The sequence below is a fragment of the Thermobia domestica genome, chromosome 10, assembly GCF_964235325.1.
Source record: "Thermobia domestica chromosome 10, izTheDome1.hap1.1, whole genome shotgun sequence".
Lineage (NCBI taxonomy): Eukaryota > Metazoa > Arthropoda > Insecta > Zygentoma > Lepismatidae > Thermobia > Thermobia domestica.
In genome coordinates, this window is record NC_137463.1 from 74,213,648 (window position 1) to 74,234,288 (window position 20,641).

The 20,641-nt window shown below is 35.1% G+C and overlaps 1 protein-coding gene across 14 annotated transcripts in view; it reads right to left on the bottom strand.

The window, feature by feature from the left end:
* Positions 1-20,641, bottom strand: part of ATP7 (copper-transporting ATPase 1) — a 361,543-nt gene that overhangs the window by 63,610 nt on the left and 277,292 nt on the right. For all 14 annotated transcript variants that reach the window (XR_014127060.1, XR_014127059.1, XM_081728114.1 and 11 more), the window contains 3 exons: positions 18,263-18,466; positions 16,601-16,750; positions 10,026-10,096 (listed from right to left, as the gene is read on the bottom strand). Coding sequence is in view for 12 of the 14 variants with exons in the window: in XM_081728114.1 (XP_081584240.1) it covers positions 10,026-10,096; positions 16,601-16,750; positions 18,263-18,466 (425 nt within the window). In the remaining 2 variants the exon portion in view is untranslated. The remainder of the gene's footprint in view (positions 1-10,025; positions 10,097-16,600; positions 16,751-18,262; positions 18,467-20,641) is intronic.

Below are 20,641 nucleotides of genomic sequence, written 5' to 3' on the forward strand. Positions count from 1 at the left end.
CTACGTTATGTTTTCTGGCAGTTACCACCTAATTTGTTTATAACATTAAAAAAAAATAATATCTTTACAATATCAGTAGTACGGTCAAGTTTAGAAATTCCACTTACATATAAATTTAAACTATTTAATGATGTAGAAGTATGTGGACTTTCTATATACCAAATGTTCTTTTTACTCGCATAAAACATATTGTAAGTAAATATACATTTATGCGTACTCTCTAAATGGACTATAATAAAATAATAATAAAATAACATAATACCGTTCAGAATATACATTTTAAAGAATCCTTTGGAGACAACCGCAATAAATATACTGTGATAAAAAGACGAATTTTATTTTGAAATCATAATATAATAATAGAATGCAATTTTCTTAGTGTTTGTACATACTTTCCCGGAATATTCCACTTTTGGGAATATTCCCGAAAAATATTTTCCCGGGAATTTGCCCATCACTAAAAGTAATGCTAATGACTCCAAGTTAATCTGCAACGTTGTCATATTGTAAAATTTTAATTCCCCATAGCGGCTGAAGGAGGCTTCGGAAGGCATACCATCATATAACATTTTTGCTTTATTTTGGCCCGTAGAATATGTACTGTGGTACGTGGGCGCCCAAATATTATTTATACAGCATGAGTCAAAATAAGTGTTACTAGACAATATCTCGCGAACTATATATCAAATAAGAAAAAATTTAAGAGCCAATGTACAATACAGAGGGGCCTAAAAATGAGTCAAACACGAGGTTCCCCCGCCTCCATTTTGGGTGAAGGGGTGTGTACGTGAAATTTTCAAATGGGAACATAGGTCGAGTGATACCTCGTTCGAAAGAGCTTAAAAAATTGAACAATTTTTGTAGGAGACAATTTTTGATATGAGGCAGTTTTCAAGATGAAATGAAATCTTTAAGTCTTACGTCCCACGGTTATGCCGGTTATACTAAAGGAGACGGTGATTATGAGAAATGGATGAAATGGTGGAATGAAGAAAGTGGGAGGAAACGGGAGAACCCCAAGAAAACTCACGAGCACGGTGTTTGTCCACTACAAAGTCCACACAGCGCGAGCTGGGATCGAACCAGGGACTTCAAGCACCGGAGGTGAACGCTGTGCCATTTTCAAAATGGCCCCAAAATTGGTCCTGTATCAGAGAACATTTCCAGTACTTATAAATCAGAAACGGCTGAGTAGAAAACGGTGAAACAAAAAATGAAAAAGGAAAAAGACATAGGCAACGTGGAATGGTATTGTTGCGGTGTCCCAGGGCCCCATCATGGAGCTCCGGCACCAACCTGAAAATTTCAAATGGGAATTTGTTTTGATTTCGGGCATGCCTGTTCTAAAATAGCCGCTGAAAATGGTTCCCCATTCAGATACGAAGCGCATGGTTCAAACTGAGTGTTACAAGCCAATATCCAGCGAACTATGCATCAAATAAGAAATATGTTGTTAGCGTACGCGCCTTTGGTGTGGGGGCTCCGGGTTCGATTCCCGGCGGGATCTCATGTGTTTCAGATTCTACGTTAATCAGTAGGTCCACGTCTCATAAAGCCTCGCTGCTGAAAGGGACGTTAAATTAAAATTAACTCAACTCAAATCAATCAAGAAATATATTAAAAGTCAATGAACAATATAGAGAGGCCTAAAAAATAGGTCAAACACGAGGTCCTAATTTTGCACTAAGCTGTTTGCAATTTCACGATCTATCAAAGAAGGTATCACTCGCCCTATGTTGCCATTTGAAAATTCCACGTACACCCCTCCCTCCAAAATGGGGGGCGGAGGAACCTCGTGTTTAACCCGTATTTTAGGCCGTCTGTATTGTACATTCACCCTTAATACTTTTCTTATTGGATGCATAGTGCGCGGGATATTGGCGTGTAACACTCAATTTGAACACTGCGCCTTGTATCTGAATGTGGAACAATTTTCAGTGGCCATTTTGAAACAGGCTTGCCCGAAATCAAAACAAATTTTGTACTAAGCTGTTTGGCTTTCCACGATCTATCAAACAAGGTATCACTCAATCTATATACCCATTTGAAATTTTCAAGTTTGTCCCGGGGCCCTATGATGGGGGCCCTGGGGACACCGCAGCAATACCATTCCACGTTGCCTATGTCTTTTTACTTTTTCATTTTTTGTTTCGCCGTTTTCTACTCAGCTGTTTCTGATTTATAAGTACTGAAAATTTTATCTGATACAGGACCATTTTTAAGGGCCATCTTGAAAACTGTGCCTCATATCAAAAATTGTCTCCCACAAAAATTGTTCAATTTTTTAAGCTCTTTAGAACGAGGTATCACTCGACCTATGTTCCCATTTGAAAATTTCACGTACACCCCTCTCCTCCCAAAATGGGAGGCGGGGGAACCTCGTGTTTGACTTATTTTTAAGGTCCCTCTGTATTGTACACTGACTCTTAATATTTTTCTTATTTGATGTATAGTTCGCTAGTTATTGTCTTGTAACACTTATTTTGTCCCACCCTATATATACATATATATCATTTCATACATTGTCGTTGATAAGGCTATATCTCGTATGTCAAAAAAAAAACTATTATGTGTCCAGTTTTTATAATTTTATAATCAAAAATGCCAGTAGCAACTGTCTGAAAGACATCGCATCAACAGCAAAAGAATCATTTCCAAAATGGCATACAGCAAGTCAAAAGACTTAGGGCTTGTTTTTTTTTTTTTTTTTTTTCTGTCCTGAAAACTTGACTAAAACATCGGCAATATCAATGACGATATATTATTAAAAAATAATAATATTCGTACTTGTTGCAGTATTTCATATTTAATATTTCACATGCGTACAAGCCTCGTCAAGTTCTACCACCACGCCAAGTTTGATCACGATCGGATGAGCTTTATCAATCGCGTATGACAGGGCGCAAAATTTCCAGTCGCAAGATCGCCATTGGCGACTAGTGTTCAGTACGAATGGTTTCTGCCTAAACTCACAGGCAGGAGTTCCAGAATATAAGGCGAAAGTTAATCAATAATGCAAAAATGTACATGACAAAACGGTTGAAATTTGTATCATCGGAGGTAGTTTTGTCCCTTCATATATTTGACACTTTGGGTTGGCTTCCTAAAGGAAAAATCCTTGGATTTGGTGGGGAAGAAATAAAAGTAATTTTTTGGATTTGGTGTGGAAGAAATAGAAGTAATTTTTAAGTACTTGCAACCAGATTTATCCAGTGAAAAAGTGGACCTTGTCTTAGCAGAGTGGGCAGAATACAAACTTTCGTTTTCTTCAATGATGTTGAATCAGACACTGAAAAAGGTTTACAGTGAAAACTTCATTATGAGATTCCTAAATTTGCTTCCAATTGTCACATTTTGTGCAGTATTACCCAGTGGTGCCCACCCCCCCTCATGTCCATGACGCATCTCCCTCAATTGTCTATCCGTAGGTGTTCTTCCATGAAAAAAAAAACTTTTCGATTAATTTTTACACCCCCTCAAACATATTTATATAGATTTTTAACCCCCCCAAATATTTCAATGACGCAGTTTGCGTCATAGCCCCCCCCTTGTGGGCACCCCTGTATTACCTGTAAGTACTGCTTCATGGGAGAGAGGCTGCAGCAGTTTCAACATAGTTAAGACTGCTTACAGTATCTACCGTAATTCACTGAAGACAGACACACTGAATGATTTGTTGAAAATTTCCATCAATGTCTCTTCACTTAAGGACTTTGATCGACACCTGGTACTTTAGTGCAGAGACAGTTACACAAACGAGAAGTCTTAAGATAAGATATTTTTAATATGTATATGAATTGTCCAATTCAAACTTGATTTATCCTGAATCCAAGTGTCTGCTTTTAAAATTTTATGCCCTGTTGCAATTTCTTTCTTTGTCAAACCAAAGGCCGTGCTGGGAGCTCTCGTAATTTGTATGTGAGATATACTGGCGACCATCATTTTTGGATTGGCGAGTGCGTCTGACTTTGAAATTTTGTGCCCTGGCGTATGATATAGCCCTATATTATTATTCTGAATGATTTTTTTTTTTTTTTTTTTTTTTTTTTTTACACAAAAATCAAATAGACGAAAACTATCTTGATCAATGTAAGAAATAGTAAACTTATTCATAAATATATATATATAAATGAAAGTCACTATGTTTGTGACTTAACAGGGTGTCTATTAAAATTCCAAAACGAAATTTCGTAACCTTTTCTTTAGCAAACCATAAAATTTCGTAACATTCTCAAGAACGAATTTGGGTGCGAATTACGCCGAATTTTCATGTATGTGATAGAAGCTGGCTTTGCTTGCTATTTGGAAGCGTCTAAAGCTGATCATATACATTTCTGGTGGTGAATTTTGACGTTTTATGTATATATAAAAAATATTCCAGTCTGTACTTATATTTGTAAAGATAAAAATAATCGTGACCCGAAAGTTAAATTTTTTGATTTTCATGACCGTTTTCTGATTTCGTGAGTTTCGTGACCAACAGACCCTGCTTAATAAATCTTGAACCATCCGACCGATCTCGATCAAAGTTTCAACATAGATGAGGTTCGGGCCTGAGAGCGATGTTATCATTTCACTTTGACGATACAACGTAGGAGAAGAGGGGGGGGGGGGGACATAGAAAAATAAATAAAACTTAATAACTCTCCAACCATGAGTTCGATCTCGATCAAATTTGTCACACAGTTGAGGTTTGAGTGTGAGATGCTTTTTATCATTTCACTTTGACGAAGCAACTTAGGGGAGGGGAAGGAGGAGGTATTTACAAATGATCAAAAATGACCGATATTAGTGTCGAATCCATAGCTTTTGGGGTCGCTAAGACGAACAGTGACACTTCTGTTGCCGTTTAAATCAAAATTCAGCTCCCATTATACTTTATGTCCAAAATAAAATATATTCTCTCCGTGCAAAGAACGGGTATTCTGCTAGTACACTGTACAACGTACACAGCCAACAAACTTTCGGGTTATATTTTTAATCAATCGAGATATTCTTTTAGTAATTACAAAAGCATAGTTAGACTACAAGCAAAATCTTTCAGAATTCAGTTTTAAGATATATATACAATCGCAACGTTTTTTCTGTTGGTTTGGCTTCCTATTATTTGAAGATAACAGTTTGCGAGCGACAAATCTAAAATTAATTTCCTCAGACGCAGGAAGTATACATTTCCTGCTATACTATAAAAAAATCAAGGATACGATTGCTTTTCTCAGTCAGTCAAAAGTGTTTCTGGCATCAGTTTTCATTTTATTAACTTCATCATGAAGATATATTGTCTGCTCTTGTTGCTTCCACTGTTTATACCTCCTTCAATGGGAGTATTCAGACTGGTAGGTGATACTTTAGGACTTCTCAATTCAGCAGTGCGAACAACTTTACAATTGAAGTTTCAGTGTATTAAGGGATTACCATCATCTCTTCTAGACGGACGATGCAAAGATTTTTTTTCAACTTCATACTGCCCAAAAGGAACCACTTTGGTACAGAAATATGGCAAAGTTGAATGTATTCCGGACTCGGAAAAAGAAGAAATTGATGAAGAAATTGAAGAACCAGCAGTAATTCCACCAACGGACGGTTATTGCCCGGAACTGTATAAACTATTGGGTAACTATTGTTTCAAGTTCGGCACACAAGGACCTTGTTCAAGTGCAAGCGAATGGTTTATAATTGATCAGTCAAACGCGAAAGCCGTTTGCACGAAGCGTCCTTGTCCTCCAAACTACGCCCAGCGTTATGGACAACACAAATGTCTTCGTTTGGGAAGGTCGGATAATTGTGAAAGTGGCATGATTCTTACACCCAACGAGTTTGGAGAAGCTGAGTGTCGAAAACGAAGAAAACTAATTATTTAGCAAGTATTGCAGAATGGGAACTATTTTGCGTCATTTCTGATTGTTTACGAGTTAAGTTGTGCTTTTGTAAGTTACTCGTAGCATCAGTGCTTTTGTGCTTTTCTTTTTTCTTTTTAGTGATAAATGATTTGTTGTTCCCTTGGTGTATGGTTTTGTGATCCGAATGATAAGTGACATGTAGAATGAATAAATGTCTTTCGCTCTAAACCGAAGTACATGGATAATTGTGTGTGTGCACAATTGAAACTAGGCTGGAATGAAATATATAATCAAGTATCTATCTTGGAGTTCTAACAACCATTTATTACTCAAACAATCATTATTAATGATTTATAGATAACAGTATAGGCACAAAATTAACAATGAACAACCTTCACTGACGTTTGCTTTTTTGATTTTCTTATGTTTGTTTAATGTTTTTTTGCGTAAGTAAATCGTTTATGCACGTGGTCCTGGGCACAATTCCTAGTAAGGCACACAATTTTCGGTGATAACCCACCATCATAAGAAAACTGAGCAGTACTCGAATTAAAAGGTAAGAAACTTCCCACGTAAGAAGTCAAAAATAATGTGCATGTGCCATTTTGCCGGCATATGCTAAAGTTTTACTCAATTTTATCTTTCAGTGTTTAAATAATTAAAGTAATGTCAACACATAGTAATAGAAATGATGAAGTGAAATTACAATTCCAGTAAACTGGCTATCTTTTATCACTTCTAAAATCAGGATATTGAACTACATGAACTTCATAGTATTGTAATATTCATGTTATTTACTGTACCTTGGTCACAAAAACACCCACTGATCGAAGATTATGTATTTTATTGTGATACATGTATACAAAGAATTTAGGATATTGCTTATGCACAGATACGCTGTTCAAACTATAAACGACACATAAATGTATAAAATAAAGAAATAAATGCTTAGATTGTAAACAATTTCGCAAATTTAATTAATGGGTATTATTACTAATGTGATCTGTGATTATGTTTGTTACGGATGTATTGCTGGTCTAATTTCTACAAAATTTTTATTCATTGATAAAAATATCACACACAGTCATGTTTACAAAAATGAACACTTAACTCTTTCAGAAGCTCTATATTAAGGTCTGTGTAGAACTTTAACGTGCCATCAAGAATTTCTGAATTGTATTTCTTATAATTTTTCCTGCTCCCAATGAAGAGAGAAGGAAACAAGTCTTGTTTGAAAGAGAGAAAAATATTTTTAGTTAAAATTTATACAGGGTGGCCCAAATGTAGGTATACAGTACTGTACTGATCAGCTCATTGCATTTTATATCATTTCTTATTGTTATCCATCAGGGAGACTAGTTTCTTTATTATTTGTTCTTAATGTGTTTTTACTTATATTTTAAGCTCGGAAGAGCCGAAGCAAATAAACCCATAAACTAAAATGTTGTACTTGATCAATGCAGAGGTGTATACTTACTTTTGGGCCACCCTGTACATCCATTTGGGAAATCTTTAGTAATAGACAATATTTCGAAGTCATTGCTATCATCGTGATCACAAAGTAGTTGTAAGTGAGCTGTCTTCTTTGATATTTAACATTTTTCTTGTAACCAAGTAGTCCAATACTAAGAACTTCTAGGCAAGATATGCACTACACTATCGTTCTGAAACTGTTTAAAATAACCCTGCCTGCCAGACTTTCACTACAAAATTCACTAAAGAAATTCTTTAACAAATTAAGGCACCCTTCAAGTAAATTACAGTAATTGTGAAAGAAAACGTGAAAATACAATTGTAAATTTTTCTGTATATATTGTTTCTACATTGTATTTTCTAGTTTGATGTATTCCAAAGGTTTCTTAAAGTATCAAGAGCTTCTTCAGTAAACTTTGTAGTGAGTACCTCGTCTAGAAGTTCTGCGTAGCAGACTATTTGTTACAATAATAATAATAATAATAATAATAATAATAATAATAATAAAATAAACACGAAGATTAGCTTGAAAGTAACTCACGTTTTGGAATATAAAGAAGACAAGTAAAACTAGGCATTCTTTATTATATACATTTTGAAGCGGCACCCTTACACTATTTTCGACATGGTCGTCATGTAAGTTTAGGCACTTCTCATAGCAATTAACAAGCTTACAAAGTTCACTGTCATAAAAGCTTGCCGCCTATGACTTCAACTATTCCTGTACGCCAGCCTAAAGGTCAGCGTCGTCAACAAAGTGCTGTGTTGCTAGCCTTAGATCGGAAACAAATGGTTGTCACTTGGTGCGAAACCCGCCCTATATGGCGGATGGTCGAAAATCTCCCAATAAAAGGCTTGTAAAAGTTCTTGAGTCTGCTTGTCCAAGTGCAGGCGGGCGTTGTCATAAAACAGCAGGACTTCTAAATTTAGATTTCTCGGCGTTTGTTCTGAATTGCTCTTCACAACATCTGTAATGTTTTTACAATATTTTTCAGCGGTAATTGTTGCGCCACGTTCCAAAAAGGCGACTAGCAGTGGCTATCGCTGAGTTTTGTGTTTTTCTGTCAAAATTATTGATACCCACCTTTTTTACATAAATTTTATGGAAGCCTAACTTTTAGGAGAGAACTTCATGCAATAAGCTCCGTAAAGTTTACGCAAAATCAAACGAGAGCTCTTATCGTAAACCAATGACTTTCACGAATCTTGTTATTGAGTGTTCCGATCTGTCACAATGTTCGGTCGTCCTTTCGGCCTTCATTGTTAACGGTATCAATGCCTCACATCACCTTCACTCATCACATCTTTACCGTAAACTTCACACAGTTGTCAATTAATGTCGATCGACTTAGTGTTTTTCGCCAACAAAATAGTATGACCAACCTCACTTCAAAACTGGCGGGATTTTCAATCGGAGCAGTCATGTTAACAACGCATTATGAATAGAGCAGAAGCAACACGAAATGGTGGCGCTCGCCCTACCCTGCCGAAATGTGGTGACTTTCTGGATAGCTCTCGTAGTAAAGAAGACATGACTCTCCCTACTACTTTGATGTAATTATGACGCCAGGAAAGACATTGAAATATTATCAGTTACTTAAAGATTCGCAAGACATTCCAGGTAAGTGTTTAATCTTTCGTAGAATATGAACTTATTATGTTCAATTTGTATTTTTAGTTAGGTATTAAGTCAACAGTGACCTAATAGCTGTTATACGACTACTGACGAAAAAACGTTTTCCATAAACTTCCGATTTTGTCATGCAACTCTCAGCAATCCCAATTCTTCCTATGGTACCAGTACGGATTGAGTAAACATTACATTTGTTTAAGCAAGAAATCATGCATCTCTCCAAGCAAGAAATTTCTGATATTTACCGAAGTTAATATTTTCGTTAGAACGTGTATAGCTAAAGAAAAAGATTTCATTGTGTAAGTTTGTTGAACAATTCTACTCAGTAAATAATAGCTTAGCTTTCTATTTATGAATTTACACACACATACACACATTACATATTTTCGTCATCCTTTACCATATTCTAATCATCAGAATGAATGATACGAACGGGGCTTTTTCTGTCTACTCAAAATCTTTCTTAAAAAAATAGTACGAAAAATCACTACATTTTGTTTCTAATAGCTTTTTTATATACTTATAACTTCATATTATAGCGTTTTCTGGCGACAGTACTGACAGTTTTATCACAGGAAAAGCTCTTTCGAGTATACTGTACTACTCTGATATATGACTAAAGTTATTAAAGAATTTTAAAAAAATGTATGTTTGTCACTGAACTTGAAATCTGCCATAATGAACAAATGCATTGCCACATACAGTATGATTTTAGTATAAGGCTAGCTCCGCTTTTTTTTTTTTTTTTCTTTCAGGAGTGAACAGTGAAGAGGCATATTTGATTCAGAAATTACGCATTAAAAGTGTTTCGCAGACATGAGGTATTTATGAAAAACTTTAAAAAAAAATATACCCGAGAACATTTAGCTCCACTAAGATATTTCTAAGTTCAAATTTTATATATTTTGGAAAAATAAAGTAAAATCTTACTAGAAGTGTAGTAATAAATTAATGTTTCTATTATTATAATAATACAAGACATGGGAGAACATCATAATATTTTTACATTATATTGAGTTCGCACGTAGGTCATAACGATAAGAAATAATATTTTGTAATCACATTAAGTTAGTACTTACAATTTTAGTAGTAACGATGATGCGACAACAGATACCGAACTGAGAGCCATTGCAGCAGAGGCCATCCATGGCTAAAAGAGAGCAAAACAAATATTTAAAATTATTATTATTATTATTATTATTATTATTATTATTATTATTATTATTATTATTATTATTATTATTATTATTATTATTATTATTATTACAGTACCAGCGGCGAAATTACACTTAGTAGAATATTACGAAGAAGTTGTCCATAACTTGAAATTACTGTACTTCTTTCAACATTTATCACGTTGATATTGTAAGATGGGGCAATCCAATTGAAATCGACCAATGATGGTTGCTGACAATTTTTTTAAATTAATTTTTTACCTAAGTTTATATCACATTGAGGGAGTTAAAAACGGGTATTCATTTACTTTTCAGCCGCTCAGGTATTGTCGTAGTGACCATTTTGTATAGGCGCCTGAGCATATTTTGAATTTTTCAGAGGTTTCCGTTAAACGCTGTAACTTTTCTAGGTTTGCTGAGGTTAGGTTTTTTCTTCACTGGGACTAAATATCATGAAGCGCCATGAAGCATGGATACATACTTTGTAGCAAAAGTCAAAATAACACGACAATAATGTTAAATGGGTAAAGTGTGCATAATTTATGAATCACATCTTGTACAAAAAACGAAACGCTTCTGTTATTTCCTTTCTACCTATATAGCGCTGCTGTTAAGACATCAGTGAGGTTAACAGTTGACTAATTTGTGTACAGAGTTTGGCACTGATATTGAAAGTTCAACCTGTAGGAGTTGTGAACTCTGTGGGTGTCTGCTTTTGGAGAACCTTAGTGATTGGCACCAACACTTAGTCATTCGTAGATAGTTTAAAAGAGGTTCTTGGGTCATGGGAATAAATAAAATAAATAAATAAAAAATGAACAAAAAGATCGGTATTTTCTTGACTAATGTCTTCAGTTCTCCCAATCCACCATTTCTCGTCGTAAATACAGGCTACGGTATCATTAGGTGCAAATAACAACATGATATGTTCTGGAAGTACTGAAGTACTACAATCAGTAAATTCATCTGATTGTGAGTATTCATAACATCTGATTTGTGTTTGCGTCATAGTACAAATCTATGATATGATCTGGCATTGATAATTCTTTTACAAGTAGCAAATTCCGAATTTCTTGCAGTTTGACTCCACTTCTTCTGCTGAAACAGATAAATTGTATGCCTGAGATATTATCAACACAAAACCTGTACATCTGTTCAGCTGTTAAAATCGCAAATTTCACATCATTGCAACAACTTTCACATCATTGCAACAACTTATAACTCAGAAACTACACAAGTCTCAATGATGCAATTTCACTAAATTGTTATTACACAGCTGTCATCGATTATGTGCCAATTTGGGATTTTTCACTTGTGTCCTTCCTGAGATATTTGACGGTGAAAATACACGATTTTTGAAAATTAGGAATGTTTAAAAATTTTCCAAAAATAAAATATGGTTCTCAGATCTGAAACTTGTTTGGAACGTTGTTTACTGCCTAGTCTCTATGTAGGTGAGTCTCATTTATTTTGTTTCAAAATGTACATTCCAAAATGGCCATTTCTAGGTTTCTAACCTCAATGTTCAGAGAGCTTTTTTCTTCGACGTTCTAAAGTACGTCTCAATGTATACAGAACGCAGAATGTTGTCCATTCCATTATATTTCATATGGTTTTGGTTTGAACTCATTATCTTTAAAACCTAAAAAGTTACAACACTTAACGGAATCCTCTGGAAAGTGCAAAATACATACACGCGCCTATACAAAATGGCCGCTACAAACAAATCTGCGCGGCTAAAAAATAAATTAATACCCGTTTTCAACTCCCTAAATGTGGTACATTCTTGGGTAAAAAATTACAAAATAAATACATTTTGTCAGCAACCTCTGAGCTGGAAATTGGTTGATTTCATTTGGATTGCCCCAGATATTCTTACAATCTAAATCATGATCAAAATTAGGAACTTCAGTATGTCTCCAAAAACCTTAGTAATCCACTAATACTTTTCATTCTATGGAGATACGCAAGTACAATTTATAAAAGAAACTGTTTTCTGAAGAATTATACAAGTCTTTAAACAAGAAATTACTAATAGTTCGAAGATGAGGAACAAAATATTATTATTTCATTAATTTCTTATGTATTCATTTCGTATTTTGAAGAATTAGTCTGCTGAAACGCATAAGTAAAACTACTGATGCTGTGTATTGCTGAAGCGAGTGGTTCTCCCTCTGACTAATTTCAACCACAACTATAGCAGTCGTCTTTAACCTCCAACAAATGCACATATTATATTCCATAAAAAAAAAAAAACAGTGTTTTTAATAAATATTTACTAAAATATGTTATATAAAATTGGGGAGAATGCACTTTTATTGTTAGTCAATTTCAGCTCCAAGCAATTGTGATGATAGGAAATTGTCAGAAAAAAATTACACCATATACGACCATCTTTTGCTTTTACTAATGAACTAAAGCTATTACAGAATATCTTTTTATTAAAGATATTATAAATTTCTTTTTACATCTTGGGAGTGGGAGTGAGAAGTACGTGAGTACTCATATTTGATTGACAACTCCAAGCACTGAGGATTATGGAAAAGAATCAAAAAAGAAAATATACATACTATTGTATCAAAACTTAATGAATTTTACAAAAGTTATCTTGGAACTGGGGAAAGAGGGCAAATTCACTACCTTAAAGAAAATGTAAGACATATTACACCAAAAACGAACATTTTAAAATCAAAATTGTCGAGAAACATATAGAGAAAGGGTAAATTCAGCCTTTCATTCTTTGTAAAGTTTAACCCCAAATTGTGATGACATTCACTATGCTATAAAGAAACTATATACTAAGTTTTGACTTTTTTTTTTCTTTCTTATGTTGGAAAATTGTCTTGGAAGCATCTTCAAACTTACAACATGGATTAAATTTTACTCCCTTTTACCCCTTATTCTTGATGGATTGAAACTTAAAACAAGGTTACTTTTCTCAAGTTGAAGGAAGGCAAATAATGATGTTTCATTACAATCACATACGTTTTACAGAAATTATTGTGGAATAAATTGATGGACAGACACATAAACCCCGATCGAGTCAATGGTAGTAGCTTACACAAATTAATAAATACACAGTACACACTAAAATGTCAGGCATAGGCAGCCTTAGTCTTTGTTGAGCCTACGGCAAGCACGTTCCGCGGGACCCTTCAACGGTACTATGATACAGCATCAAAAGTCGAAGTGTCGACGGCAGAATATCACCTACCGAAGTATCTACAACGAAACACAATTCTTCTCGATTTCAGCGGTGATTGTTTATAATTTGCTATGTTGTAGGGAACTCCTAAACACAAGTAATGTCTTTGTGTAGACTCAGAGGTATTGATCAGTATTTCCTCACTGGTTTTGTGAGAGAAATTCGGTTAAGATCATACAATTAACATATCACTTTAATTTCTAAATGATATTATATTCTATCTTTCCAGCAACTAATTACAAAAAAATTGTATACCGAAGTCTATTGGGTAACTTTAAATACAAGCTCACTCGCTCATGTTTCTGAAATGTATTCTTTTGTCCATTTCTGAACCAGTATTTCAAACGATATCTGTGTGAAAAATCTAGCTCTTTGACACTGTAGGGAAGCATTGTGCTTTATACTGATCGAATACTAATTGCCTTATATCATATGTAAGTGGACTACCTGTGTTATGAATCCATAATTTCAAAGCTTTTGTGTATCTGTTTCTAATTCAAATTTTTAACTAACCTTTTGGAGGTAAGGTAATGTAGTGCGGAATAATCTATACTGTTAGGATACTGATACTGCATGATTGTCTGTGCACCTATTAAATGCCCTGGTTGTGGTTCGGAGCTCACGTGAATAGTAGCTTATATTCTTCATAACCTCGGTGTTGCGTAAGGACGCTAAACATAAAAATAATACAATTCCAATTCGCTTATTTATACAGCAACCATATTGAAAAGGGACGATAAACTCCAACTTCCTTATTTGAAATTTTCAACTTAATTTACCTCTTTAAACGAAAGAGGAAAGGAAATGGTCACTTTTTCCTACTCTGCTAGCTTAGTAACCCTCATAGCTACGTTAGTATGAGTGGGAATATACCTCTGAACAATACCCAGACAAGACAAGAGTTAAAAGATGAAGCTTTGTTTATAGAGACTAGAAAGTAATACAGAAATATCATCTTTGAAATAATATCTTTGAGAGTGTGATGATTGATTGATTGATTACTTACTTACTTTCTCTCTCTTATTACATCAATCCTTCCATAATATTTTACCTACGTTATTCATTTGTATCTTTTAGTTTAAATGGTATAACCTGAAACTAATTTCTCATAGTATGTATTACTACTAATTCTTGCGCTTTCATGCATCGCAGCATCTTCATTCTTTTATGTAATTTTAATCCACTAGGTGTGTTCCAAAATTAAATATGTAAACTATTTACTTATAGCTTCTTCTAATTTTATACTCATAGTTACCTCAATATTACATTCTTTCCTCTCTATTCAACTATTTTACTATACCTATTGTTGTCACTTACAATCGTATCCCATACCCTTTAGTTCGCCGCCAGAGGCGAATTTGGTTGTACTAACTACATAGAACGAAGTCATATAGGGATTTCCAAATGTCCTAAACTTTCGGCCGAAAGGATATAAGCAATTGTCCGTTTTCTTTACCATTGATACTATAAAAAGTCATAGGGATAACTTAGAACTTATTCGTACTTCTCTTCGAAGTACTTTTCCGCTGCGTCTATATACCAATACCAATTTTGTTTTCGCTAGGAGGAGTTCTAGAATGTCCGATGAAGAATGCACACGAGTTTCTTTGTCGTGTATTCCTGGAGGTCTTGGATGATACCATTTATTTTCTTTTAAGATACATTTCCGCGTAGGAAACAGGAAAAAGCCACACGGAGCTAGATCTTGGGAATAGGAGATATGGTTACGACTGGAATTTTGGTTTCAGTCAAAAAGTCGGACGCAAGAGTGACGCAGAGCATGGTCATGGTGAAAACACCATTGTCCAGATGCTCACTTGACTGGGCATTTACGGTGAAAGGAACCGCGTAACCGCTGTAAACCAGTTGTGTAAACCTCCTTATTAACAGTTTGGTCACATGGAACAAATTTGTAATGCACAATTCTGAACATGAAAAAACAATAGCATTTTGAAAACACAATGAACAGTTCTTGTGAACAATGTAAGATATTATCAATCCTACGCTCAAACATATATATATATATACAGTGGTGGATCCAGGCAATCTTGCTTTTATCCAGTGTAAAGCAAGATTGAAGCCCCCTTTTATCCAGTGTGTACCCGACCGTCAAGAGGGGGGAGGGGCTATAGCCCCTATAGAACTCCTTGGATCCGCGCCTGTATATATATATATATATATATATATATATATATATATATATATATATATGCGTGTGTGTGTGTGTGTGTGTGCGTGTGTAAAATCGAGAAGAGGACATCATCTGTAATTGTACTTTCAGACCTCTGTGTCCTATTAGGCCTAATTTACTCCCTCCCCCCAATATCAATAACCTAATTCACACACATAAGTTCGTCACAGAGGGAAACTTTTTTTTAAAAAAAGTTACAGACCATGTCAAACTTATATATATACATCGTCACTGCTCTTCTTTCCAGCCACTACCAACAGTATTTAACCTTTATCTTCAAAGGAAGCATTTATTATTTATTTATTTATTGAAGATTTCATTTCAGTCCCTAGCAATTTTAGAGGGTAGTCTTTTATACGATTGGATTGATTGAATATATACAATATGCACGTGTGTAAAATATCGTACGAATTTAGCGGTATAAATATAATATATAGTGTCGTGTGCAGTATATAAATTTGTAACAAATCGTTATACATATTCATTTGCAGCGAACTACATAAATAATTCTAAGAGAAGAGAGAATTCATTATGTCTTGCAGAGGATTTATATGAGGGATGCGCTATTTCTTCTAATCATTTGAAGTTACGCTGTTGTCATGTTAATGGTACTCTATATATACAAATAGTATTTACTTTTGGATCGCATATTTAGATGAAATTATCGTGTGAATACACTAAGTACGCTTTCAATTTTCAACAACTCGGTCATCGTTTGCTATTCCAACATATCTCACAATCCTCGACTGTCAAATCAAGGACAAATAATAATTTACATTTACACTAATAAATGTTACTTATCTCACTAATATAGGTTAACGTAGTTCAGTATTTAAAATTATGTACTTGCTTTTACGAAACTTATAATTGATTCTCTATGGAGTTTAGATACATTCTGTTCCTCCGAGTGTGGAGGTTGATGATGGAAACAGAAATGGGGAGAAGGTGAGCGAGGTGGGGAGAAAGTTTATTTTTCTTCTATTAGGTGAGATGGAATGTATTATAATTATATTTCATCAACACAACACGTAACTATATTCACGTAAAAAACAGCTAATGTTGGATGAATGTCTAATTACTTACCTGTAACACTACTCCAAATGGACTGAACACTCCTGCAGCAACAGGTATTCCAATTAAATTATACATACTTGCAAATAAGAAATTAAGTCGTATCCGCTTTACAGTCTTTCGCGATAAATCAAGGCACCCAATTACGTCAAGCAAATCATTCTGCAAAACATGAAAAAGCAGTACTTTAATAATAATAATAATACAAACTATTGAATACTACACATTATACCAGTCATTTCCAACTGAATGTCATTTCCAATGTGACCTCACAGTTTGCTTTTCGTCTGCTTAGTGAGAGAAGAAGCATGTTTGTAGATAACTTGGCATTGATAATAAATAAATAAAAGCAATGGTGGCATGAGAAAACAAGAACATCGATAACACAGTCGATGGTTTGCAGATAAATTAGTCATGGATCCAGGAGTTGAGTTGATTTTGAGTTTAACGTCCCTTTCAGCAGCGAGGCTATATGAGACGGAACTTACTGATTAACGGGAAATGAGAACCACATGAGCTCAGCCAGAATCGAACCCGGATCTTCTACGAAAAAGGCGCGTACGCTAACCGCTTAGCCACGAATTACCTCTCGTGGATCCACGACTACGCGTACACTGCCAACATTTGCTCTCCTACGTCCTCTTTCTCTCTCCTTTCCTCATTGTATTTCTCTCTACTTTTTTTCAGATTGTGAAATCGCTCTCCTACGCCATATATCGGGCAGCTAGAAATGACATTTTATACCAAAAAAAAAAAATTTTTTTTAAGAAAAAAACAAATTTTGATATTTATGAAATTTCAAGACATCACCTAAATTAGTGGCCAAGCATGGTATATTTTAGGAGTGAATAGACCCTGAATAAAAACTTGCCTGGTTTCTTTAATATGTCCCTAAAGTTAAGGGAATAGATTAATATAAGGAATAGATTAGCATGGACCATAATGCCAGAATTGTAATTTTTACTTTTTTCTTTCTTTCGTTCCATTTGATGTGTAAAGTTTAATATTGTATTCTTTTGACAAGGGTTAGGTAGCAGAGCAGCCATGGCTAAACCTCGCCCGCTTCAATAAAGACATTTTCATTCATTCATTCATTCAGAATAACCTTCTAGGGCTCGGAGAGAGAGAGGCCGAAGTCTACTCGTAGAGCAAACCGCGCTTGCATTTTATAGTTTGAGTTAAAATTGATTGATTGATCTATATTTACATCCTTTACCAGCAGCCACGCTATACTGAACAAGACATACGGTTTAAAGTGGGAAAACTGAACGATTGTAGTGCGTTCGATGCTCTCTATTGGGAATGGAACCTAAGACTTAGTAAACTAAAGGCACATTTACTAGATAAGAGATAGCCGAGTTTAAAGTATATTGTGAATAAATGCTTTGAAAAATATGGAGGTCAGTCCATTAATCAACAAGAGGCTTTACGGAAAGCTATGATCGTTTCTACAAATCTAATTTATTTTAATGTATCAACCTAGTGAGTAACAACAATCTTATACTTGTTCAGTTTCGTAAAATAACGTTTAGCTTAAGAAAGTTTTACTGTACTTTACCTCCAGCAAATTCACTTTTGTTCACGCTACGACATAAATATTCAATGGTACCTATGCATTCGAAATACAGAATGAGGCCCGTTTTAGACTTTGAATAATATATAATATGAACTTACCCTCATAAGAACAACATCAGCAGCAGCAACGGCAACATCTGTCCCTGAGGAAATGGCAATGCCAACATCTGCTTGCGCAAGAGCAGGAGAATCATTAACACCATCACCCACCATGGCCACCCGATATCCTTTCTCCTGCAGGTTCTGTATCTTCGCAACTTTATGCGAAGGTAATACTTCAGCAAACACACGTCCGATGCCAACCTGAAGAAACAAATTTAAATTATTGAATAGTCATTTATCATATTCTCTATACTCTGGTACTGTACTGTGTAGACATATTAAAAAAAAATTTTCTTTCACAAGCCGTACACCTTTCTTTGAAGAAAAAATGCGTAAATTCTCTCTGGCTTTCAATTCTTTCATGCAAGTAAGTACGTATCAACCAAGTTCTTTCTCTTTTCTTTTGATGTGTGTGTGTGTTACACTTTTTTCTTACCTCGACTGGTCTCAAACTGTATTCATGAGTTCGCAATCTCAATGAAAAGTATTTTATTCTCGACCCCCTTCTTACACTAAGTTTCAACAACCCAAATTCTTTCTAATTATCTGCATTTGGTAGAATCATACTCAAAACCGCTACAGCCGTACATGTTCAAACTTTTATCTGCACAGAGTATTAGGCAACGCATTCAACGACCCCTACAGAGATTTTTCTTATCTTTTCAGATATTTCCTGAAGAGAACTAAAACCAGTACTAACTACACCTATTAGTTTCTCTAGCCTAATGCAATTTTAAATAACTGTTTTTTTTTCCTCAGCTGTAAACGTAACTAAGCATCTTTTGGTCAAGTGTAAGTTAAACTTCATTCTTGTAGATCGACTTTCGAGTTTTTTGTCCCTTTTCAGCAGCGAGGCTATATGAGACGTGGACCTACTGATTAACGTGGAATCCGAACCACATGAGCTCTCGCCGGGAATCGAACCCGGGCCTCCCACGCCAAAGTTCATTCTTGCACATGTTTACGGATATTGAACAAGGTAATAATAATATTGCGTAAATTACGCTTTGTTTTAAATAAGAAAATATTTATTTTCATCCTTTGTCATATTTACTAAAGATAACACTACTGAAAGACGTCTTAGAAAAGTATATGTCTGGGATTTCAGATGTGGATTCTGGCTTGCAATTGCCTGCACCCTCCTTTTCTATATATTCAACACGAAAGCTTCCAAACAGTTGGCATAATAGTTCTTAATTATTTCAAAGCAATTATGTTCATGTAGTACATTGTTGTCATTTGTAAAGGTGTACAGTAGCGTTATCACTTACGGAGTTTCTTTCTTTCTTTTCTTTTTTTTTTCTTTTTTAATTCCTATAGCATTAAAATATTACTTTATGATATTCTCGTAAAATCGTAAAATTATAAGTTGGAAAAGAAAATTTCAAACGAAATGCACTAACATTAACCCTTTCCGGATCCTGGCTTTTTGGGCTATTTTTTAGACTTTCAGTCAAGCAGCTACTGTATCGTCACTATTTATCCTAGGATCATGGTTCATACCTCATTCTCTTCAGAATAGAGCTGGCTTTCAAATGGTACCACTTGCATGCTCATACCATATACCAGAAGCGGGAAAAAATGTCAAAGTGAAAGTTTCGGAGGGAATTTTTTTTTCTCGAACTTTGGCCCCCCTGGACCCCCCTGTGTGAACGTAGCCGTCTAAAAAAAATCTGAGAAATAGTACTTGGTATACTGAATGTGTGTGCCAAATTTCAAGTTTCTATCTTGAATAGTAAGGGAGGGAGAAATTTTATCAAAATTTCCCACCATGCCCCAAATTAGCACAAAACACTATGATCTCAGGCGAAAAAAAATCCTGAGACATCCCTAATTACCCTAGGGTCATGTGTCGCCCATACTCCCTTCTGAATAGAACTGCCTTTCAGGCGGTACAATTCACATGTCTCCATCATGTATCTAAGGCGGGAAATTCCAGAAAAAAGGGATTTTTTGGTCTAAATCTCCCTTTTTTCAACTTTTAGCCCCTCTGGACCCCCCTGTTTCAACGCAGAAATCTGAAAAAAATCTGTTAAATACTACTCGGTGGACTGAATGTTTGTGCACAATTTCAATCTTCTAGGTGCAAAAATAAGCCCGCCAGAAAAAAAATTCAGAAATTTCCCCATGTTACCCTATACAGAAGTATATTTTGAAAAAAATTCACTGAGACGTCCCTAATTACCCTAGAATAATAATTCGACCGTCATTCTCTTCAGAATCGAACTGCCTTTCAGACGGTATGACTCACGTGTCTCCATCATGTATCTAAGGCGGGAAATTCCAGAAAAAAGGGATTTTTTGGGTCTAAAAATCTCTTTTTCAGTTTTTTCCCCCTCTGGACCCTCCTGTTTTAACGCAGAGATCTGAAAAAAA